Here is a 20,702-nt window from a genome sequence, read left to right as displayed (position 1 = left end):
CTCATTTCCAGGAAGCAAAACCAAAATCTCTGCATCTAAAATCTATGCTTCCAAAAGTTATGGCTTTTCTTTCATCACTTAGCTTTTATAAAAACAATGTGCAGATAAGCTTAGTGGAAATCAATAAAACGCAAGAGTTTTTAATTTCCCGAGTCGACTAGAAAGTACTTTTTTTCCCAAAGCCATCCCAAATGTGTCAGATGTTCAAACTAGCTACATATTTACTTTGTTTGATAATATGCTTGTTTATTTATCCTGTAATTACTCTAATAAACAATTTACAGTGACTTACGGAAGTGCACGCATCACAGAGATTATCAAACCTCCCACTGAATCCTGGTCTCTGTTACGCTGAGCTTTAGAGTGATCACTGTGTCACGAGGGCTTCATCTGAAGGGGAATGTGTTTGCTCTAGGGGATGCTATCACAGACGCCACAGTCATAGATTAAATAGCATGCAACCAGACTTTCTAATCCAACAGCAACAAAGATAATAATCATTGGGTATTCAGGAAGAGCAAATCCTGGCCTCAAAGAGATCTTCAGTGGATTGTCTGTCCAAGTGGGAAAAAAAAGAAGAAAATGAAAGAACACGTACAAAATGCTAAAACTATGTTAATCATCAAAGAAGAGGTCCCAAAGATGGACTTGAGACCCTTATTGTGCTCCAGAAACAGACTCCTTTCCCCTTAGTGTTCCCTGTTCAAACATCTGACTTTCAATCACATTTTCAGGAAAAGGAAAAGGAAAGAAAAGAAAGGGAACATGCCATCCGAAGAGACAGACCTTGGTGTGAATTGTGATCATTCTGGTTGCTTAGCTATGTAATTTAAGTCATGATTCTTACAGCTTTCTGAGCCTCATTGGAAGGAAGGAAGGAAGGAAAGAAGGGAGGGAGGGAGGGAGAGGAGGGAGGGAGGGAGAGGAGAGAGGGACGGAGGAAGGTAAGGAGGGAGGGAGGGATCTTCCCGGTAGGATTGTGGTGAAGATTAAGTTCCCTCAGGCTTGGATAGAGACTAACACACTGTAGGCATTCAAGAAATGGTGGCAATTATCACTCCCATAAAGTGAGTACTGTCAAGGCATTTTACAAGAGTGAAACTTTCTGCAAGGTTAATCAACGATTCTCAACCTTGCCTGCACAGTGGAATCATCTGGAGAGCTTTAAAAAATACTGATACCAGAGCTTTAAATAAATACTGTTCCCATCACAGACCAGTGAAATCAGAGTCCATGGTGGGAATAGCCCAGCATAGATAACTTCTTAAAGCTAAGAGATTATAATGTAGACCAGAGTGAGAACTACAGGGTTGAATCCTTAGCCAAGGACAACCCCGCATCTTTTCTTATTACCCATCCTATGCTTACCTACCATAGGTCTTTAGCCCACCTGCTACACCAATAGTCTCAAAAGTGGGAGTGGTACAATGTGGAAGTAACCCAAGTGTCCATCAACAGATGAATGGATAAACAATATATGGCATACACATATGATGGAATATTACCCAGCCTTAAAAAGGAAGGACATTCTGACACTTGCTAGACATGATTCAACCTTGAGGACATTATGCTAAGTGAAATAAGCTAGTCACAAAAGACAAACACTGTATGTTTCCAGTTACATGAGGTACCCAGAGTAGTCAAAATCATAGAGACAGGAAGTAGAACGGTGGTTGTCAGGGGCTAAGGGGAGGGGAGATGAGGGGGTTATTATTTAATGGATATAGAGTTTCAGTTTTACAAGAGTTCTAAGGATGGGTGGCAGTGACAGTCACATAAAAATATGAACGTACTTAATATAACTGAACTGTACACTTAAAAATGGTTAAGATGGCAAATTTTGTGTTATGTGTGTTTTATCACAATTTTTTAAAAAATGGGAGATGTGCAAGATAGTCCACTAGGATTATGAAGAAAGTATATCTTCTATTTATACTTAATTGTTATTGTATCCACTTATTTCTATTATTGTATGTTGAATCTATGTGCATAGTATATTAGTATGTTGCAAATGTGTGGGGTTTATAAACACATATACATATGATCATGATGTATACTCAAATATCAGAAAGGACAATGAAAAAAATTTGCAAGTTGTTTCTAGATTTCCTAGAAAGAAATGCGGATCCTAATGCCATCTTTGAAGGCAGGCCTGAAACATGTCGTCATTAAACAGAGCCAGGCTTACAGATTGGGGCAGGGCAGGGGAGGGCAGGCAGGGAAGGAGGAGCTTACAGCACACTGGTAGCCTGAGCAACATGACAGTCATTCGGCAGAGCAAGCAGTAGGGTTCAGACCCATAAAATCTACTCTAGTGCAAGTTCCATTCTGCTGGCTCTACAATAATAGCTTAGACCTATGTTAACACCAAATCAAAGGAATCACCAATGAGCATTACTAATTTTTTAGGAAACTAGATATTTATTGATTCCTGCCATGTGCCAGGAATATACTTTACACATACACACAATTTGCACATATTTTAGCACATACACTTTCCACATGTTGTTAGCTCATTCGATCACCACAGGAACTTTATGAGGAAGGTGATATCAGCCCACTTTATAAATGAAGAAACTGAGGCTTAGAGACGCCTAATAACTTGCCCAAGGACACAGAACAATGAAGCGGATCTGGGATTTGAAACCTAGATATACCTGACTCTAAATACCACTCTTTTTCCACTGCGCCCCCAGAATGCGGTGAAAGTAAGAAATGCATTTTCTCTTCATAATCCAGTAAATACACATGCTATTTACCCAACTCTAAAAACTGTTTTATAAAATAATACTTAACCTAAAACTGACAGACTTTGCCTAGTTTGTTGCCCAGCATCACGCGAACATTCCAGCTGTATCAGGTGTCTAACCTGAGACAAGTGTTCATTTTACAAAAGTGCCCAAAACAAGTGGTGAAATTCATCCAAAGTTAATCATTTCTCATGAAAGCACTTGTGCCATAACCACATTTTATACCAAAAAAAAAAAAAAAAGAAAAGAAAAAGGAACTCAGCAAATAGCTCAGCATTTTATTAGCCTACCATTCCAAACCTTTCAGACTTCCAGAAGGCTCTTGACAGAACTATGGCAAGCTCTTGGGGGAAATGCTTCGCCTTGATGGAATCCAGTCCAAATATGCCATCATGCAGGAAATGAGTGGTGGGTCCAAGTGCATCCACATGGGCAAAGTAATGCAGGTTAAATAGTGATTTATTTCATCCCAAACTACATTCATCATTTTAGAACTATGTTTCACCATGTTACTCCAAACTGTATATGGCATCTTCTCTTCCACTTGTGCCAAGGAAAGCAAAGACTCTGAGATTCAGCTCACAAAGATTTAAATAGGGTTTATATGCTCTACAGAGGTAAGTGGGGGAAAAAGAGAAAGAAGCAGGGAGAATTCTGAATAGTAAGAGGAGGGTGGCAGATTTAGTCTACTGATTGCACAGATTTATGGTCATTTTAAATTAGGTTCTGATTTTTAGATTTCTTATTTTGCTTTCTGGTACTGATAAAAAGTCCCCTGGAGAATGTCATTCATTTTGAAACATTCATACCCTTGTTGATATTAACCTGTTCTTTCCTTAAGTGTAAGAATATAACCTTCAAAACACTTCAGATGAAATTATGGTGGTCCAGAGTAACTTATACTAAATGATTCTGTTTATTTATTTTACAAAAAAAACAAAAAACAAAACTATATTTGGAAACATGAAGTATGGCATGTATTTGAGTTGATAATATAGAAGGGATAATATAGTATTTTTTTTTAAAACATACGCAAAGAACACAGAAAAAAATATACACAGAGTTCTAACAACAGCAATTTTCTCCTGCTTCTTGATACTGAGTTTGAAGTGAGATGATTTTGTTTGTTCGTTTTTGGCAAATGAGCAGAGAAAGAAGCAAAATGTAGAGATAAGCTCTAGACTTTTTAACCCCTCTTCCCAAAACAGATGGGCTTTTAAATTTACAGCTTTGAAAATTCTCCTTCCTAATTTAGCTTATCCCTCAGTTTTCTAGGTTTCTTTTAGAATCTGCAGAACAACAGAAGGTACTTTTTAGCTGAGGATTCTACTCATCTTACCCTTTCACAAGGGGGGGCTGAGGCTTCTCTTAAGAATCTTCTATGAGAATGTTTAGGATGGTCTGAACTAGAAAGTTATAAACGCTACCAGCGACAGCACTCTACAACCAAGAGAACGTTTGTTTTATCCTGTCTCTGTCTGCCTCTGTCTCTCTCCCACACATGCACATACCACAAACTCATACTGAGAGTTACAGAGTGAAAGGTGGCAAAGTAAAAAGATATGAAAAATAAAGCATCTTTGCTAACACTTTCTGCAGCTAATACTCAGAACACCTTTTTGTGAATGAAAAGTATGATACTTCACCTGACTGGTTATCAACATAGCTTTTTAGTTCATTTTAGCAGCTATAGATTCCTCTTCTGAAATAATTAAACAACATGTTCGATATCTCCTGGACAGTATTCTGGGATGCCTCATGAATAAGTAGTGAGGAAAAGAGTAAACCAAACTTGGAAAATTGTTCAATGAGCAGCACGGGATGGCTGGGGAAAAACACCGGGACTCTTGTGCAAGTAACCCTGGCTTGTGGCTGGGAGTGTCAAGGGCAGAACCCAGACCTCCTGATGCCCAGACCCAGGGGACCGCACCACCCTCAGGACCCACCCCTCCGCCCCACCCTTTCAATTAAGGCTGATTCTCATGGGCAGTGACTCACAAACCAAACTCTGTAGGGCCCGATGGAAAGCAGACCAGCCTTCTGCCTGCAAGGCCTTTATTAAGAACTGTATCCTTGTCTGCCTATTTTCGTCTCTTCCGGTGCTTATCTGAGAGCATTTTGTGTTTGTTCGTGTACATGATCCTAGTCCCTCTTTTTTTTTTTTAAAGAGGCATTCTCTCTCAGCTGAGATTTTAAAGCTGGTGGAAGGCAAGCTTGCCAGCCATGAGCCATCTTTTTTTTTTTTTTTTAAATTTTATTTATTTATTTATTTTATTATTTTTAGCTGTGTTGGGTCTTCGTTTCTGTGTGAGGGCTTTCTCTAGTTGCGGCAAGCGGGGGCCACTCTTCATCGCGGTGCGCGGGCCTTTCACTATCGCGGCCCCTCCCATTGCGGGGCACAGGCTCCAGACGCGCAGGCTCAGTAGTTGTGGCTCACGGGCCCAGTTGCTCCGCGGCATGTGGGATCTTCCCAGACCAGGGCTCGAACCCGTGTCCCCTGCATTGGCAGGCGGATTCTCAACCACTGCGCCACCAGGGAAGCCCCCTAGTCCCTCTTTGACCGCACATCCAGCACTGTGCTAAGTGTTCCACGTGCCTTACTTCACTTAATCCTTGCAACCACCCACGAGGCAGGTACTACTATTAACCCCATTTTACGGAGGGGGAAACGCATGATGTTAAGTGACTCAACCACAATCACCCATTAAGTAATGACAGAGCTGGGATTTTGAATATTCAATCTTTACGTGGCATCAAAGCTGATGTCACAGATCCCATTTCAGGGTCAAGAGCCAGAGAAAAGACTTCCAGTGGTTTAATTTCTGGCGCCTACAGCAATTAAGAACACCTCCTGCTTCTACCAAAAACAAAACAAAGCATTGTTTTTTAAAAGGAGATGTATTTTTACACATGTTTTTCATTAGAATTAGAATTCTTGTTAAATTTTGGCCAGATCAGTACTGACTCTAAAAGGAACATGGCACTTTAACACAAGTGCAAGCCCGGACTAAAGCAGACCCTATGTCAGAAACCTAGGTAGCTTAGAAAAAGCAGACCATAGACTCAAATTCCAAACAAGAGAGCATCTTAGCCAATTCAAGGATTCTGGGTCCATTTTGGCATCATCCCACAGGGAGGGAATACAGGACACATCAGGCCATTCCAGTTTGATATCATTTACACATGAGCTTCATCTGACTCTCCTTTGGCTAAGACCATGTTCCCCAAGCAAACTTCTGCTTATGTCTGGGTTTCCTGTGTGGTTGTCTAGAGGGAAAGAATGCCTAGTCATGTAGTTTAGGGCAAATCAGGTCATGTGATAATTATTTCTAATTAGGAAATAATACACTGGCACTGAGAGTATGCGCTGATTGTATAATGTCAAGAAATCCAGTGCCTGGAAGAACGATCATTCTCATCAGAAATTAAACCGGTATTTTTGCTGTAGTATTTCAGCCTCATGAATTTGATTAAATGAGTCCATCCCTAAGAGACAGATCTGCATTTTAGAGCCTGTAAGCTAGAAAGGTCACGAATACCACTTCAGGTAAGGACTGCTGGGCGCCTTACCTCGCAGAGACCCTCAATGTCAACTTGTGAGTGGAAAAGAATGCTTGTGGCCCCTTAACTTTACTGCAGAGAACTAAAAATAAGAGAAATGGAATGGGTCACCCCTGTGTTTAACAGCTCAATCACCGGTGAATGAGATAGCTAGCAATTATTCTAGAAGTATGGCTAAACCATGTTTAATATTTAAAATGGGAAAAAAGAGCAGACTGGTTCAAACCATCATTAACTATTTCAGTGGTTTCTTTCTTTCTTGCTTTCTTTCTTTCTCTCTCTCTCTCTTTTTTTTTTTTTTGTTGCAACCCTCTAATACCACCCAACCTAGTTAGAATACCCATGTTCCCACTCCATCCTTATCCTATCACTCTTCTAAATCTAAGTATGGTTAAAACATACTTAGACACACCAAAAGAACATATAAAAGTCCTACACATAGTGGAAGAATTATGTCCAAGTAGAGCCACAACTCTTACTTCAGGACATTACCCTCTGGCTATTCCCACATTGTCACAAACTCATACATCTAAAATCAAAAACAGCATCCTTCTCCAAAAACTAATTCCTCCTCCCAACCTCACTATTTCTCAAAACCAGCATTTTCTTAGTCTTCAAACCGAACATGTGACATCTTTGATTCTCCTGTCTCCCTCATCACCCATATCTAATCTATCACTAAATCCTAGAGATTTCCTTTCTTCCACCTCTGCTCTGTTTTTAAAGCTACTAGTCTCCAGTCCTCATGGCCTCAAATGGATTGCTGTGAAACTCTCATAACTGCTTGCCTCATTTGACCCTCTGACATATTCTAGGCGCCAATGTCAGATATACCGTCTTCAAACTCCACCCTGCAAATGGCACTTCTTTTCTCATAACCATCAGTCATGTTTCGCTAACAAAAGCAAGTTCACAATTAAGCGTTAGCATTCTCCAATCTGGCCCCCACCTACCTATCTGACCTCTCTCACAACTATCCTTCACAGACTCTCCTCTCCAACAAAACTGCTGGAAGCACTAACCCTCTCATGGAGAGCAAAAGTTCCCCAAGGGGATTTCAGGGGATCTCTGAGGTCAACATTATTTTCATAATACTAAGATGTTATTTATAGTCTTTTTCACTGAGCTGACATTTAACTGATAGGATGCAAAAAATACAGATAAAATTGCTGGCATCTCAGCACAAAGCAAGAAAATGGCACAAATTATACTAGTAATTACTGTATTCCCTAACACTACATACTCCTACTAAAACCAACGCCAGTTTCACCTAAGAATGTCCTTGTTGAAGGAGTAAAAATTATTAATTTTATTAAATCTCAACCCTCGTATACGCTTCTTTCAGGTAATTATGCATAGAGCACTTCTGCTGCATAAAAAAGTATGATTGTTGTTTCAAGGAAAAGCACGTGGAACCAGCACTCTTTTTACTTGACAGAACCACTGGCAGACAAACTATGGTTATTCGAACTTGGGTACCAGGCAGGCATTTTCTCAAAACAAATGAGGTGAGCCTGTCACTTCAAGGAAAACAACTGACAGTATGTGTTGCCAATGATAAAATGTGAGCTTTCAAGCAAAAACTAGAATTTTGGAAAAACTCGTATCCACCACTGAGAGCTTGACAGCTTCCCAATAATTAATGACTCTTCTGATGAGATGAGTGGTAAGATTAACAAATGTAATGTTTTTACGTTGTATAATGAAATGTGTCAACATTTGGAAGATCTTCATATAACTCATTGAACCAACATTTTCCAAATTGCCAAGGATGTTACAAAATTATGTATGATAGACCAATGGATTTTAATATAACACAGTACAAAAAAGTTTACTATTGTGGTTTCAGATTCTACATTGTAACTAACCTTTAAGAAACTACCAATTACCAAGTTTTGGTGTAACATCAAAAAAAGAATATCCATAATTGCCTGAAAAGGCTATTTCTGCCTATATATCTGTAAGAGGTAGGAAGGATTTTCTTCATCTACTTTAATCAAAACAATTTACTAAGACGCACTAAAGGTAGAAGCAGATAAGAGAATCCAGACACCTTCAATTAAGCCATACATTAAAGAGTTTCAAATAAATAAAACAATTATCACTTCTCTCATAAATTGTTGCTGGCTTTGGGAAAAAGGTTGTGCTTCACAAAACATCCTGTTTTGTTAATATTAATGGGTTTCTTATTCTTTTTTAAATAAGTAACTTTTTAAAATATCTGTTTTAATTTCTAAATAAATAAACAATAAACACTGATAGATATAATCCACATAAGCAAAGACCTTTGGGGTTCTCAATAATTTTTGAAAGTGTAAAGAGGTCCCCAAGACCAAAAAGTTTGAGAACAGCGCCTTAGAGCAAACTCTTCTTTTGATTTCTTCCAGTTTCTTTTTTCCGTGTGCCCACCACTTCTTTATTTCTCCAAACCCCATTTGTCTTTCAATTTTGTCCTCTTCTTGCATCATGAGCCCTCCAGGTCAAGAAATACCTTATCTGGAGCTTTATGACCCTGACCTGTTCTGCATACTTGGCAAAAATCTAGCTGGTACCAACTACTTATGTTTTGAGGTATGCTTATGTTATTCTTTTAACACAAGTGTAAACCAGGCATTGTTTATCCTGTGTGCTCCGGATAAAGCAGTGAATAAAACAAACTGGACCCTTTCTCCTGTGGTTTACAGTCCGGTGTTACCACTCAGCGTGCGGTCAAGCACCAGAGTTATGACAGAGCTTGCTAAAAATGCAGAATCTCAGGCCCTAGCCCAAACCTACTCAATCACAATCTACATTTCAACACGATCCCCAGGAGATTTTCCTGTACATTAACTTTGAGAAGCAGAGGATTTATGCATCCTCTTAATTACTGTGAACTTCTTGAACGTAAACTATTACCTTTAATTTGTTGCACTCCTAGTATAAATAATACAGTTTACCTATTATGCTAATCATTCACTTAAACGTGAGTACCCATCAACTGGAGTCATTTCTGGGGATTAAAGACAACAACAACAAAGGCAAAACAGCTTATATCCTGAAGAAGGTTTCAATCTCATAGCAAAGATACGACAATAATTATAATGATAGTTAACATTTCAAAAAATGCTTTTTGTGAGCCAGTTATTGCACCAAGGGCTTTAAGCAACAATTTTATAAGGTCGGTACTATTATTATTCCCACTTTAGAGATAAGAAACTTGGGACTCAGAGGTTAAGAAAGTGATGGAACTGGGATGAGTCAGAATGTTTGACTCTAAAGCCCAGAAAGTGGTAAGACAGAGATTTAAAATAATCTTGAGGAAGGAGCCTCTGAGTTCCTTGAAGGAAAGCTTATGCCTCAATCTTGGAATCACCCAGAGAACTAGCTCAGTTCCTTGCACATACTAGGAACTCAGTAGACATTCATCAGCTGCAAGTATGTGAGTAGATTAAGGTTAACCTATCATCCTTACTAAAAATAAACTGTCCAGACTTTACCAACCCAATAATGCTTAACTACATTGAAGATAACAACGGACCTGAGGTGAAAATGCTTCTCTCTGATACATTATACAGAGAGTCCATTCACTGACTCTTATTGCATAGCATGTGGAGGAAAAATAAACAAGAGACAGAGGGACAAGACATCGACTAAAAGGTGAAAGATACTAGGGAACACTGAAAAGAAGCTGATGCTTATTCCGGGGAAAGAAAGGAAGGGCAGGAAGTCATAGAATGTCTTCCTTGTCCATAGTAAGCAAAGGATGAAAGGAAATGTTGGTCAAAGGTCCCCCAAAGGACACATCCTTAGAGTAGAAACAGAAAAGTAGGAACTGAGGAGTTAGCCCATTACAAAGAAGTGTCCCTGGAGGCTTTCAATTACCAGGTATCTAACTCACCACCCTCAGCCCTTGAACTTCCTTCGCTACACCTCCCAAAACCCTTTCCCAATGGTTTGGAGTTGGGGGTCATCTCCATTCTCTCACTTTCTGACAAAATCACATAGAACTGTGACCACCTTTTCTTCTAGAACATGCTGAGAAAAGGTCCTACAGTTCTACTGACACTATTCCACATGTCTAAGTAGGCTTTTATGGGCCAGCCATCTTGTATACCTAACCATCACGTACACTACCATGCGTATGAGAAAAAAAGTGTCCTGGTAACAAAAAAATAACAGACCGAAATCAGCTTCCTAAACAAGCCACTTACAGGATGGAGATCTACCTTTATAATATCCTAGGTGTACCAATTCAGTACAGTTCTATATGAAGACTTCTTCAAATTATGCTGAGGAAGAAGAATGATCACCTAGCAATGTCCTTAATGATATTAAAGAAGAATCCTTGCAAAGATTAAACTCAATCATATTCAAGAGTAAATCTATAGAAGGCAAAACAAAAAGGGAAAAAAAAGGAAAGCTCACGTAGTAATAAATATCACCTCCTCTCTTAGATGCTGACAACAGTGTTCTAGAGCTGGAGTTATCCCGTCCTCTCACATTCTGACCCTTACACATGGAATGCTGACCACATATGATTTTCTAATAGTTTAATGATTCAATTTTCTAGTCAAATCTGTTCGAATAGGAAGATTTTATTTCACTGTTTTGAACCCAAGGGATCTGAAAGGGAAACACAATATAAAAATTGTAAGGGCACTTGGTAACTACCCTCACATGTATGAAAGCAAACTGGGTGTATCAACTGAGCCAGACTTGCAGCACAAAATTTATGAACCACCTACAACCTAGCTTTTGAAAAGCTAGTGTTTTCCCTCCTCTAACCAGATTAACAGATGGAGAACCCGGAGAAGTCATCTAAAGATGGCTTTGGAATTTTCAAGCATGTTTTGCTTCACAGTTCATGTCACACTTTATAATTCTACCAGAAGGCATGAGACTGAGACTAGGGTGCCTATGATTCAAAGAAGTCTGTAGGTGCAAGCGTGCTGCTACTATAGCATTACACTGCACGCAGCTGTAACAGGCAAGCCCAACTTTAGCCTAGTTCTTTCTACTCTGATAGTTTCATGTGTGTGATGGCTGACAGAGCAGGAATCCACAGGCCTAATGCCTTGAGCCCCAGAAGGCAGGACCAATCTAAAGGGCTGCCGCTGACTGGGGCCTCCATGGCATTTGAGCCCAGTGTTACGAGATTTCTGGATTTAGAAAAGAAAGGGGAAACCCATATTTCTATGTAAAAGCTCCCAATTTCTAAGCATTGGCATCTAATTCAAAACATCACCTGCTAGACAAAACCTGTCTGCAGGCTTCCTGCGCACTCCCCAGCATTCCCAGCACTCCTCCGTGCATTTGTGATCTCTGAAACTTTCATGGCATCATATTGCCTTTGCATTGCCCTAAAGTTAGGGTCATATTTTTTCTTTTATATTCTGCATAGCTCCTAAGAACATACTCTATGTTCGGTAAGCAATGCCTCTTAAACAGAGGTAAGAAAAGCACGGCTGTTGCTGATATCCCCGTCTGTCTGTTTTTAAGCTTTGATCCGAAGGAATAACACCATCCCCGTATTGCCAAGTTCCCTGAGCTATCCTGTTCAGAACCAAGCCGAACTGCTAAATGTGAAGCTTTACAGTGTCTTTATCACATTTTCCTGCCCTTCCCATACTTATTCCCAATCTCAGTTGGGTTTATGGCTTCAGATTCACCAGTATCAGGTCCACACTAAGTTCCCTCATAGAAGAATTTGGATGAAGGCAACCAAAACTATCTTGAGGTCCTTTGCAGCATACTCTATTCATTTATCAATTCTGACAATATCTGCAAGTATTAACTTTCCTTCCTGAAAAATTTAAACACGAAATTTCTGCAAATATCCTTTCACATCTCCTCTGCGTTGCAGATATTAAGGAATTATCTACGAAGATACCTGTACTGGGTTGAACAGTATTCCTCTAAAATTCATATCCACTCAGAACCTCAGGACGTGATCTTATTTGGAAACATGGTCTTTGCAGATATAATCAGTTAAGGTGAGGCCGTACTGGATTAGGGTGGGCCCTAAATCCAATGACTGTTGCCCTTATAAGAAGGCCATGGGAAGACACAGGTAGAGACTACAGTGATGCAGTTATAAGCCAAGGAATGCCAAGCTTTGCCAGGACCCACCAGAAGCCTGGAAGAGGCAAGGAAAGAGCCTATTTAGAGGGTGAATAAGCCCGCTGATACCTTGATTTCAAACTTCTAGCCTCCAGAACTGCGAGAGAATAAATTTCTTTGTTTTAAGCCTGTATGGTATGGGTTTTTTTTAAAAATAAATTTATTTATTTATTTTTGGCTGCATTGGGTCTTCGCTGCTGCTCGTGGGCTTTCCCTAGTTACGGCGAGTGGGCGCTACTCTTCACTGACCACTGCAGTGGGCAGGGTCTCATTGTGGTGGGTTCTCTTGTTGCGGAGCACGGGCTCTAGGCACGCGGGCTTCAGTTATTGTAGCATGCGGGCTCAGTAGTTGTGGCACACGAGCTTAGTTGCTCTGCGGCATGTGGGATCTTCCCGAACCAGAGCTCAAACCCACTTGCCCTGCATTGGCAGGCGGGCTCTCAACCACTGTGCCACCAGGGAAGGCTTAAAACAAAGTGTATGGTAATTTGTTGCAGCAGCCCTGAGAAACTAATATAACATCTAAATATCTTCTTCTCTTCTTTGCTTGGAAACTTACACTCCCAGGATCTGGGGACGGGCTTTATCTTTCCGTACTTCCTGAGGCATGCCGTGTGAAATGGGACAAAGAAGCCAGGAACGCATTTCAGACAGTGGGGACGTCTTCCATGGAGACAGGAAACTGTAGGTGAGCTATCTGAGGTCACAGACTGGTTCTAACTTAATTCTTCTAACTTAATTCTATGTCTGGGGCACCTAGCACAGTCCCCAGAGTAGACATTAAAAAAATAATTGGCATGTGTACCTATATATGAATTAACAAATGAAAAAATGAATGGATGAATTAAAACAAAGCAATGGTGAACAAACCCACAAACTCCTGAATGGTTGTTAACTTCCATGGATACTACCCCTCAGTGAAAATCATGGTAAAGTTGCAGATCCATTTCAGCTCCCCATAAGTGTAGACACATTCAAGCTTGCCGACTATCTGGATGTTGCTATAGCCTCTTGGCTTTTAAAACCATAAATCTCTCTATGTGTTTATTCACTTAAGGTTCTTTTGTGAGGACAGTGGGTCAGGGCAGAATGTTCATGATGAAATTTGACCAGAAAATTTCTGCAAGTGGCCGGTAGTATTTTTGTCTCTACGATCCCACTGAGTCACAATCTTAGAGGCGACATGCCCTCCTCCAAGGAGGCATCACTGGCACTTCTGGGAGCACTTCACGCAGGACTACTGGAGGCCTCCATCCAGGCATTTCCTAAGCAGCCACTCTGTCTCTGTCCCCTCCCTCTCCCCAGAAGCCAAGCAACCTGCCAAACCAGGTTCTAAAAGTTTTATTTTCAAGATGCCAGTAAAGCAGACATAAGAGTGGGGGAAAAAGTCATGAATTACACTTCTTCAGTGATTAATTTAAAAAAAGAAAAGGACTCCTTACTTTTTTAACTGCTCTGAAGGGCAATGATCTCCCCACATCTTTATCTGTTGAAAACCTATTTAATCTCCAGCACAGATAACTTCGATGCCTGAGCTTCCATATCCCAGTCAAAGTTTCTTCCTCCTCTACGCTCTCCCTACCCCACAACATTCCACCATCTCATGGCTCCTTCCTGGTTGCATCTTGAATATATCAACGGTCTTTTGTTCACTACTAGACTGGTAGACTTTTGTTGCCACTCATTGCACTGTATTCATTTTTTTGTGTACCCTGAAGTACCTAGTATAATACTTTATAATGGAGGGCAACCAAAACCTATCCTATCATTCAACTGAATATAAACTGTTTCTAGAACTTTCCAAAAATAATTAATTGAGCAAAATCATTTTCTTCCTTAAGTTCATGAGGTGAGATAAAAAATCTTTTTATAAATCTTACTCCCGAGGTACTAAAATCTAATTTGGAAATCACACCATCCATCCCAGAACTATGTGTCCGAGCTATTTTGGAAACATCTCACATCTGTCTTCTTGAATTCCTCCTGTCACATCAGGGAACGCTCAACTGAGAAGACAAGACAAGAAGGCTAGTGAATCACTAAAGGGTGTTTAAAAGATTAAAATTAATTCAGCAGGACAAACCAGCTGAACACTGGGTCTTTTCTATATCCTGGAATTTTTTTTTTTAAAGGGATGGGAGCTTTCAAAAAGCAATTTAAAAATAATTTATGGTTGAAATTACCAAAATCCATTTGACATAAAATGAACACTTAGAAGACGTTTCGGAAAGTTAATAATATAAACTCATCCAAAGCTCTAACACTCTTAAGCTGGCTAAGGCCAGAAATAATTAGTGCTGCCAACTGTGTTGACATAATTAGGTTTGTGCCTTGGCTTTTGCCCTCACCAGCTATCCAACTTGCAAAAGAGTTCCACTTTGCTGGCCTCAAGACTGGAAACCAACCAACTTAAGACAGCAAAGGATTCAAACTCTCCAGCAACATGGTTCAACTTACAATGTAAGGCAAAGTGTGAAGGTAAGTGAAAACAAAATGGTCCTTTTCCTTAACCCTGGCTATTCTGGCTTGCAGACTTAAAAACTCAAATACAAAGAACGTTTGTGACACGCTGAACTACTGGCCCCAACTCTTCGCCCCTCCCTGGAGCCTAGAATACAAATAAGAATCACCACATCCAGGTGCTCTGAACAGTTATTTTATACAAGTTGTGCTGACCTTTCCTATTTCTATAGCTGTACTGATGCAGCAAACCTCAGAGTGTGCATGTTCGTGGTCCAGCTCCATCTACCCAACCAGCAAACAGATAACATTTATGGAGCCTGTCACTCTGTGTCATGTACTGTGTGAAGAGGTTCACGTCCACACGTAATGAAGACATAGCTCCCACTTTCATGGAGCTCCAAGTCTAAACAAAAACTTTCCAGTAAGGTTACAAACTGCTGAGAGGAATGTGATAACAGAGAATTGGAAATATTTCCTTGAGGTACAGAAAAAGGACTTTCAACAGCTCAGAGGGTCTAGAAAGGTTTCACAGAGGAGCTGAAATTTGAGCTAAAACTCAATTGTTTACAGGAATGGAAAGGTCCTCTAAAATACAATTTTCTATCTTTCAGATTATCAGGATAATCCAGTTGAAGTGGATAAAGTCTGATGTATTCAGCCACTGGTGCCACCAGTCTAGGTCTCAGAACTACGATACGGTGGAAAAGCGCTGGATGCTAGGTCCAAAGATCTTGGTTCAAGTCCCAGCATGGCCACCTGAGTGTGAGTGAGTATCACAGACGAGACCTGGCACCCAGAATTTCAGTGCCTTCCCCAGTAATTTGTTAATCAGTATCCCCCCCACACTGTGAGGCAATATCATCAATTAAGTTCAAATTATGTACCCAATATCAAAATCAGACATCGATTAAAATATAATATTAAATGATTTACTCAATACATCAGGGCCATTTGGGGATATATGTAGATAGCTTCCATTTTTATTCAATTAGTCATTATTCATTTACTAAGTTTACCTGCTATATTTCAGGCACTGACAGCACAAAGATGAAGACAAACCAATCGCTGCCCTTAGAAGATGCAGAAAGTCCTAACTAAAATCAGAGCCCAACGTATGCAGACCAGGGGTGGAAAGGGGGGATGGGGTGGGATGAATTTGGAGACTGGGATTGACATATATACACCACTATGTATAAAATAGATAACTAATGAGAATCTGCTGTATAGCACAGGGAACTCTACTCAATGCTCTGTGGTCACCTAAATGGGAAGGAAATCCAAAAAAGGGGATATATGTATTCATAAAGCTGATTCACTTCACTGTACAGCAGAAAGTAACACAACACTGTAAAGCAACTACACTCCAATTAAAAAAAATTTTTTTAGTATGTAATAAAATTAGAGCCCAAAATATAGGTAATCCGTAACTAAGAGAGAAGTAAACTTTTATCCCACTGCTGTACTGATAATGATTATCACTAATAATGATAAGCACTAATATTTATTAAGCTCTTGCTGTATGCCAGACACTGTTCTAAGAGCTCTTCAAAGATGCTCTCACTTAATCTTCACAACAGATCTATGCTAAAACCCTACCAGCACTCCCATTTCACAGTTGAGAGGCTATGCAAATTGCCTACATGGAATCCAGCTGAGGTTTGAACTCAGGAAGTTGACTCTAGAGCCCATCCTCTCAATGATAAATTAATGCAGCATTGGGCCCACTGCCACACCATCTAGATTTGATTTTCTCGGTGTATATTCTGCCTTTGTACACTTTAGTAATGAACCTAATTTTGAAATGGCTATTCCACAAGATCCACCCAGTTTCATACTTTGCATCTTCAACTTTATTAAGCCCCAAATTAAACCTAAGTTACCTGTTGGTACAAACTAGGTACCCAGGTAGTTAGTATCAGAATGTTGTGTCTTTCCAAAGTTTTCATGAAGCAAACATAAAACACCAGGTGATTAAATGGAAAGACTACACACAATCTGACCAACCTATATTCATTCATCTGAGCCATCATGCTTACCTGGGGCCACTGAGGGGACTGCATCTCTGGCAAAACCTGAACAGACTTAAAGTTCCCACTTTCAAGTACCAAAATGATGCAACACTTTCCTTTAGAATCCAGGTCAGGACATTCTTCTGAACTTTTCTAAATTCCTATGAAACTCAGTAATTCCGCTGATGCTTCCCCGCCGCCCCCTGCTTCTAATAACCTCTTGCTTCTCAAAGGACAGACGACATAGGAGGAAAAGAGGAGAAACATATATACATGATTGACTGTGCAAAGATAGTTACTAACATGCTGGCCTGGGCAATTCAGAAAGAAAGGGAAACAGAAAATGGTCAATCTCTGGGCTGGGCAGTGCATTTTATTTTATAAATAGCATTCTAACTTGGAAAGCGTGTCCCTAAGGTAGAAATGAGTCTATTTATTTTTCCAGGCTCCCCAGAGCACATTCTACAATCCAAAGATAACTGGGTCAAGATTTAGTCATACAACATACACCACTGTGATGAATATTTGCTTAGCACACAGTGTATAAGCAAGTATGTACACTTTGTATATATGTATATATGTACCATGGCGCTGCATACTAGTATCTTACAAAATACTTGCTCTTATTTCTTTTCTTTCAACAATTAGTATTTTGTTTATTTTATATATATATATATAAAACTCATATATACTATATAAAACATATGTAATAATGATTTCACCATTAGAAGTGTTTAATTCAAATTGACTGTGGGACTTCCCTGGCAGTCCAGTGGTTAAGACTCTGCACTCCCAATGCAGGGGGCATGGGTTCGATCCCTGATCGGGGAACTAAGATTCCACGTGCCACACGGTGTGGCCAAAAAAAAAAAAAAAAAATGACTGTGATCATTGTGAACACTAACAGTATGTTTCACTGGAAAGATGAACTCAAAAAAAATACCAATGCTGAATAATCAATTATTTTATTTTACTCGCTAATTTATGTGATCTGTGTGATCATGAAGTAAAGAGGTGTCTTTTCAGTTGGAGTTCACAACTGGCTCTAAGGAAATTCCAAAAGAATTCCAAAATATTATTAATATTCTGAGGCATTGCATTAGGCTGAAATAAAGATCCCGAAGTGATGATTTTGAAGGGATGGCTTCTAACATTTGTAAAAAACTCAATCTCACAGCTTTAGAGAGTTGGGTCATAGCTAACACACTTTTTCAAGCACATCTGATTCAAAATGTCTATCCTTAGCTAGCCATTACAGGCCATCACCATACTGCCATCCTTACTCTAAAACTCAAGGTCCTCAAAAGCGACTTTAAGAATGAAAAATGAATGTATCCTCTCAACATGTCAGAAAACCCTAATCCAGTTCACATCACATGCCAAGCCCTGTAATGGGTTCTGTAGAGAAACCCCAGCAGCAAGTAACACCAGGACACCGAGCAAATGAGTGGTGAGCCGAGGGGACCCTGGAAAGGTCCCCTGGAGAGAGGGGCAGTGGACCAAGCCAGTGCACAGGTGCAGTTTAAACTTGGTGCTCTTGGGACTTCCCTGGTGGTCCAGTGGTTAAGAATCTGCCTTCCAATGCAGGGAACGCGGGTTCGATCCCTGGTCTGGGAACTAAGATCCCACATTCAGTGGGGTAACTGAGCCCACACGCCCTGAAGCCCTCGCGCCACAACTAGAGAGAAGCCTGAGCACCACAACAAAAGATCCCGCATGCTGCAACTAAGACCTGATGCAGCCAAATAAATAAATCAATAAAAATAAAAAATAAACTTGGTGCTCACCACCAGCCCTTATTGACACCAGCACTCAATAAGCGAAGAGGCCAGGGATAGAAATACCTTAAACACTCAGCAATGAGGGAATCATTAAATAAATCATGGAGCTTGAAGAGGGTGGAACAGCATGCTTTAATACTTAAATTCAGCCTGAGGTAGAAAAACGCTACATCCTGATATGAAGTGATCTGCAAAATATATACTTTGGTGGAAAAAGCAAAGCATTTATAAAACAATGTAATGTGTCATTTTTTTTCTTGTTTTAATTTTTACTGTGGAAATTTTTAAACATACAAAATGAGAGAGAACAGAATAATAAACCCTTATGTACCCACCTTTAACAAGGATCAGCTTATGGGCAAAATCCCATATACAATAGTATAGTATATTATATTATACTATAATATTTTAGTATGTATCTCTAAATGGTAAGGACTCTTTAAAAATATCATTATAAAATTTGGGTAAATTTTAATATTTATTATAAATGTGGGTATATGCCTAAAACGGTTTCTGGAAAAAAAAAAAAACTAAAACAAAAGTAGTGGTTGCCCCTGGAAAAACGGGGGCCAGAGTGAGGAACCGAGGAGACTTTACTGTTACTTAATACCTTTCAGTAAAATTTAAAATGTAGCTACAAAAGGGAGCACAGGGCCTGGAAGAGCAGCAGAAAGGCTGCCACGACGTGAGGAAGACAGTGTGGCCTCAGTGGAGGGCGCTGAACACACGAGGCTGAGTTTGAATGTGAGACACTCAAGGAGCCAATTATATAGATTCAAACACTAGCAGGTGACAGTGTCCATCGGCTACAGGGTATGAAGTCTCTAAATGTGAAAAGTAATAGAGAGTTGTGAACTCAGTGACATTACTATACATAATTACGATTCCAATAATGTGCAGATCCAAGCATTTCTGAGATGAAATGGGCTCATCTCAACCTCCCTACTGCCATATCCAGCTACAGGAGGCTGATGAAATCTATCATTTAAAGCACTGTGGTTTTAAAGGGCGCTTCAAAAACATTTTTTTTTTTTTTTAAACAAGTTAATGTCTTACTTTCTACTCTTTTCCCATCTGTAGTCCTTGTAATTTCTCTGCCTTATAGGTGGGGAAAATGTCAGTTCCTTCCCTGGTGGTTCTATCTGTTACATCTGTATCACATTAACAGAGCCCTGGGATCCACCAGAGGCAGGGTTAGGTTAAAGAAATAAGCCTTTGTGAGTGCTTGCTTACAGTGAATTCAGACACAATACAGTTCTCCAGTCTTTTAATCTCATGATCAGTAAAATAGGGGCTATGAGAAGATAAGATTAAAAGTAGCTGATTTTTAGGACCCTGTTCATTTCTCTGACAATTTTCACTCCTCTGAAAAATCCAAAGATGTTACAAAATATAGACAAAAGTCAGGAAAGACTGGTCTCAACTAGACTAGTTAAAATCCAAAACTTCTAAATATATGTTAAAAGAAACACTACTTTCTCACTTTCAAATATCACTTGAACAAGGCTAATAAAATGTTCCCCAGTAAAGGTCAAAAGGGAAATGTCTTTAATGAATAGACTTTCAACTTTTTAAACCTTAAACTTTTCATTAACTTGAGCATAAATCAGTTTTTTCTGAGAATTTTAAAAGAGTTGGTTCTCTTTTTCAGGTTATATCCTGCCCCCGGCAAGTCTCTCCCTTTTATTATTTTCCTTAACAAAACCCAGTATTTCTAGACAGTATATAGAAATAGTTCACTTAACCACGGCAGTATAGTTGCTAAATAGGTGATGTTTTACTGTACTTAACACCGGGGAGCTATTTCTTTTACAAAAATGCTTCCCGGGACAACCAACTTATGTATGAATCAAGATGAAACCGCTGAGGAATCTAATGATATTTTCACACAAATTGCCCAATTTTACCCCAAGAGGCCCATGTTCTTCTCTACCAGCAGATGAAAATTTGGGGGGAGGGGGTCAGTGTAGAGATTAATTCCATCAATAAGGGAAAACACCAAAAGAAAGTGCCACCGTAGGCTACACATTTCCCAGGTA

The 20,702-nt window shown here is 39.7% G+C and overlaps 2 protein-coding genes across 19 annotated transcripts in view; one reads left to right on the top strand and one right to left on the bottom strand.

Moving 5' to 3' along the window:
• APBB2 (amyloid beta precursor protein binding family B member 2) overlaps positions 1–20,702 on the bottom strand; it is a 363,347-nt gene that overhangs the window by 167,880 nt on the left and 174,765 nt on the right. The gene's annotated exons all lie outside the window — the stretch shown is intronic.
• Positions 978–20,702, top strand: part of LOC309661999 (uncharacterized protein) — a 30,046-nt gene continuing 10,321 nt past the window's right edge. Inside the window, exons 1-4 of one of the 3 annotated variants that reach the window (XR_014264409.1) lie at positions 978–13,098; positions 14,762–14,888; positions 15,485–15,639; positions 15,904–15,985. Coding sequence is in view for 1 of the 3 variants with exons in the window: in XM_082464321.1 (XP_082320447.1) it covers positions 13,079–13,098; positions 14,762–14,888; positions 15,485–15,639; positions 15,904–15,910 (309 nt within the window). In the remaining 2 variants the exon portion in view is untranslated. Of the gene's footprint in view, positions 13,099–14,761; positions 20,698–20,702 lie in introns of those variants that run through there. The other 2 variants (XM_082464321.1, XR_014264410.1) reach the window with 2 other exon arrangements.

The sequence above is a fragment of the Balaenoptera physalus genome (assembly GCF_965194825.1).
Source record: "Balaenoptera physalus genome assembly, chromosome: 5".
Classification (NCBI taxonomy): Eukaryota; Metazoa; Chordata; class Mammalia; order Artiodactyla; family Balaenopteridae; genus Balaenoptera; species Balaenoptera physalus.
The sequence above is the reverse complement of the archived record's forward strand: the minus strand, read 5'-3'. Positions and strand labels throughout refer to the sequence as shown.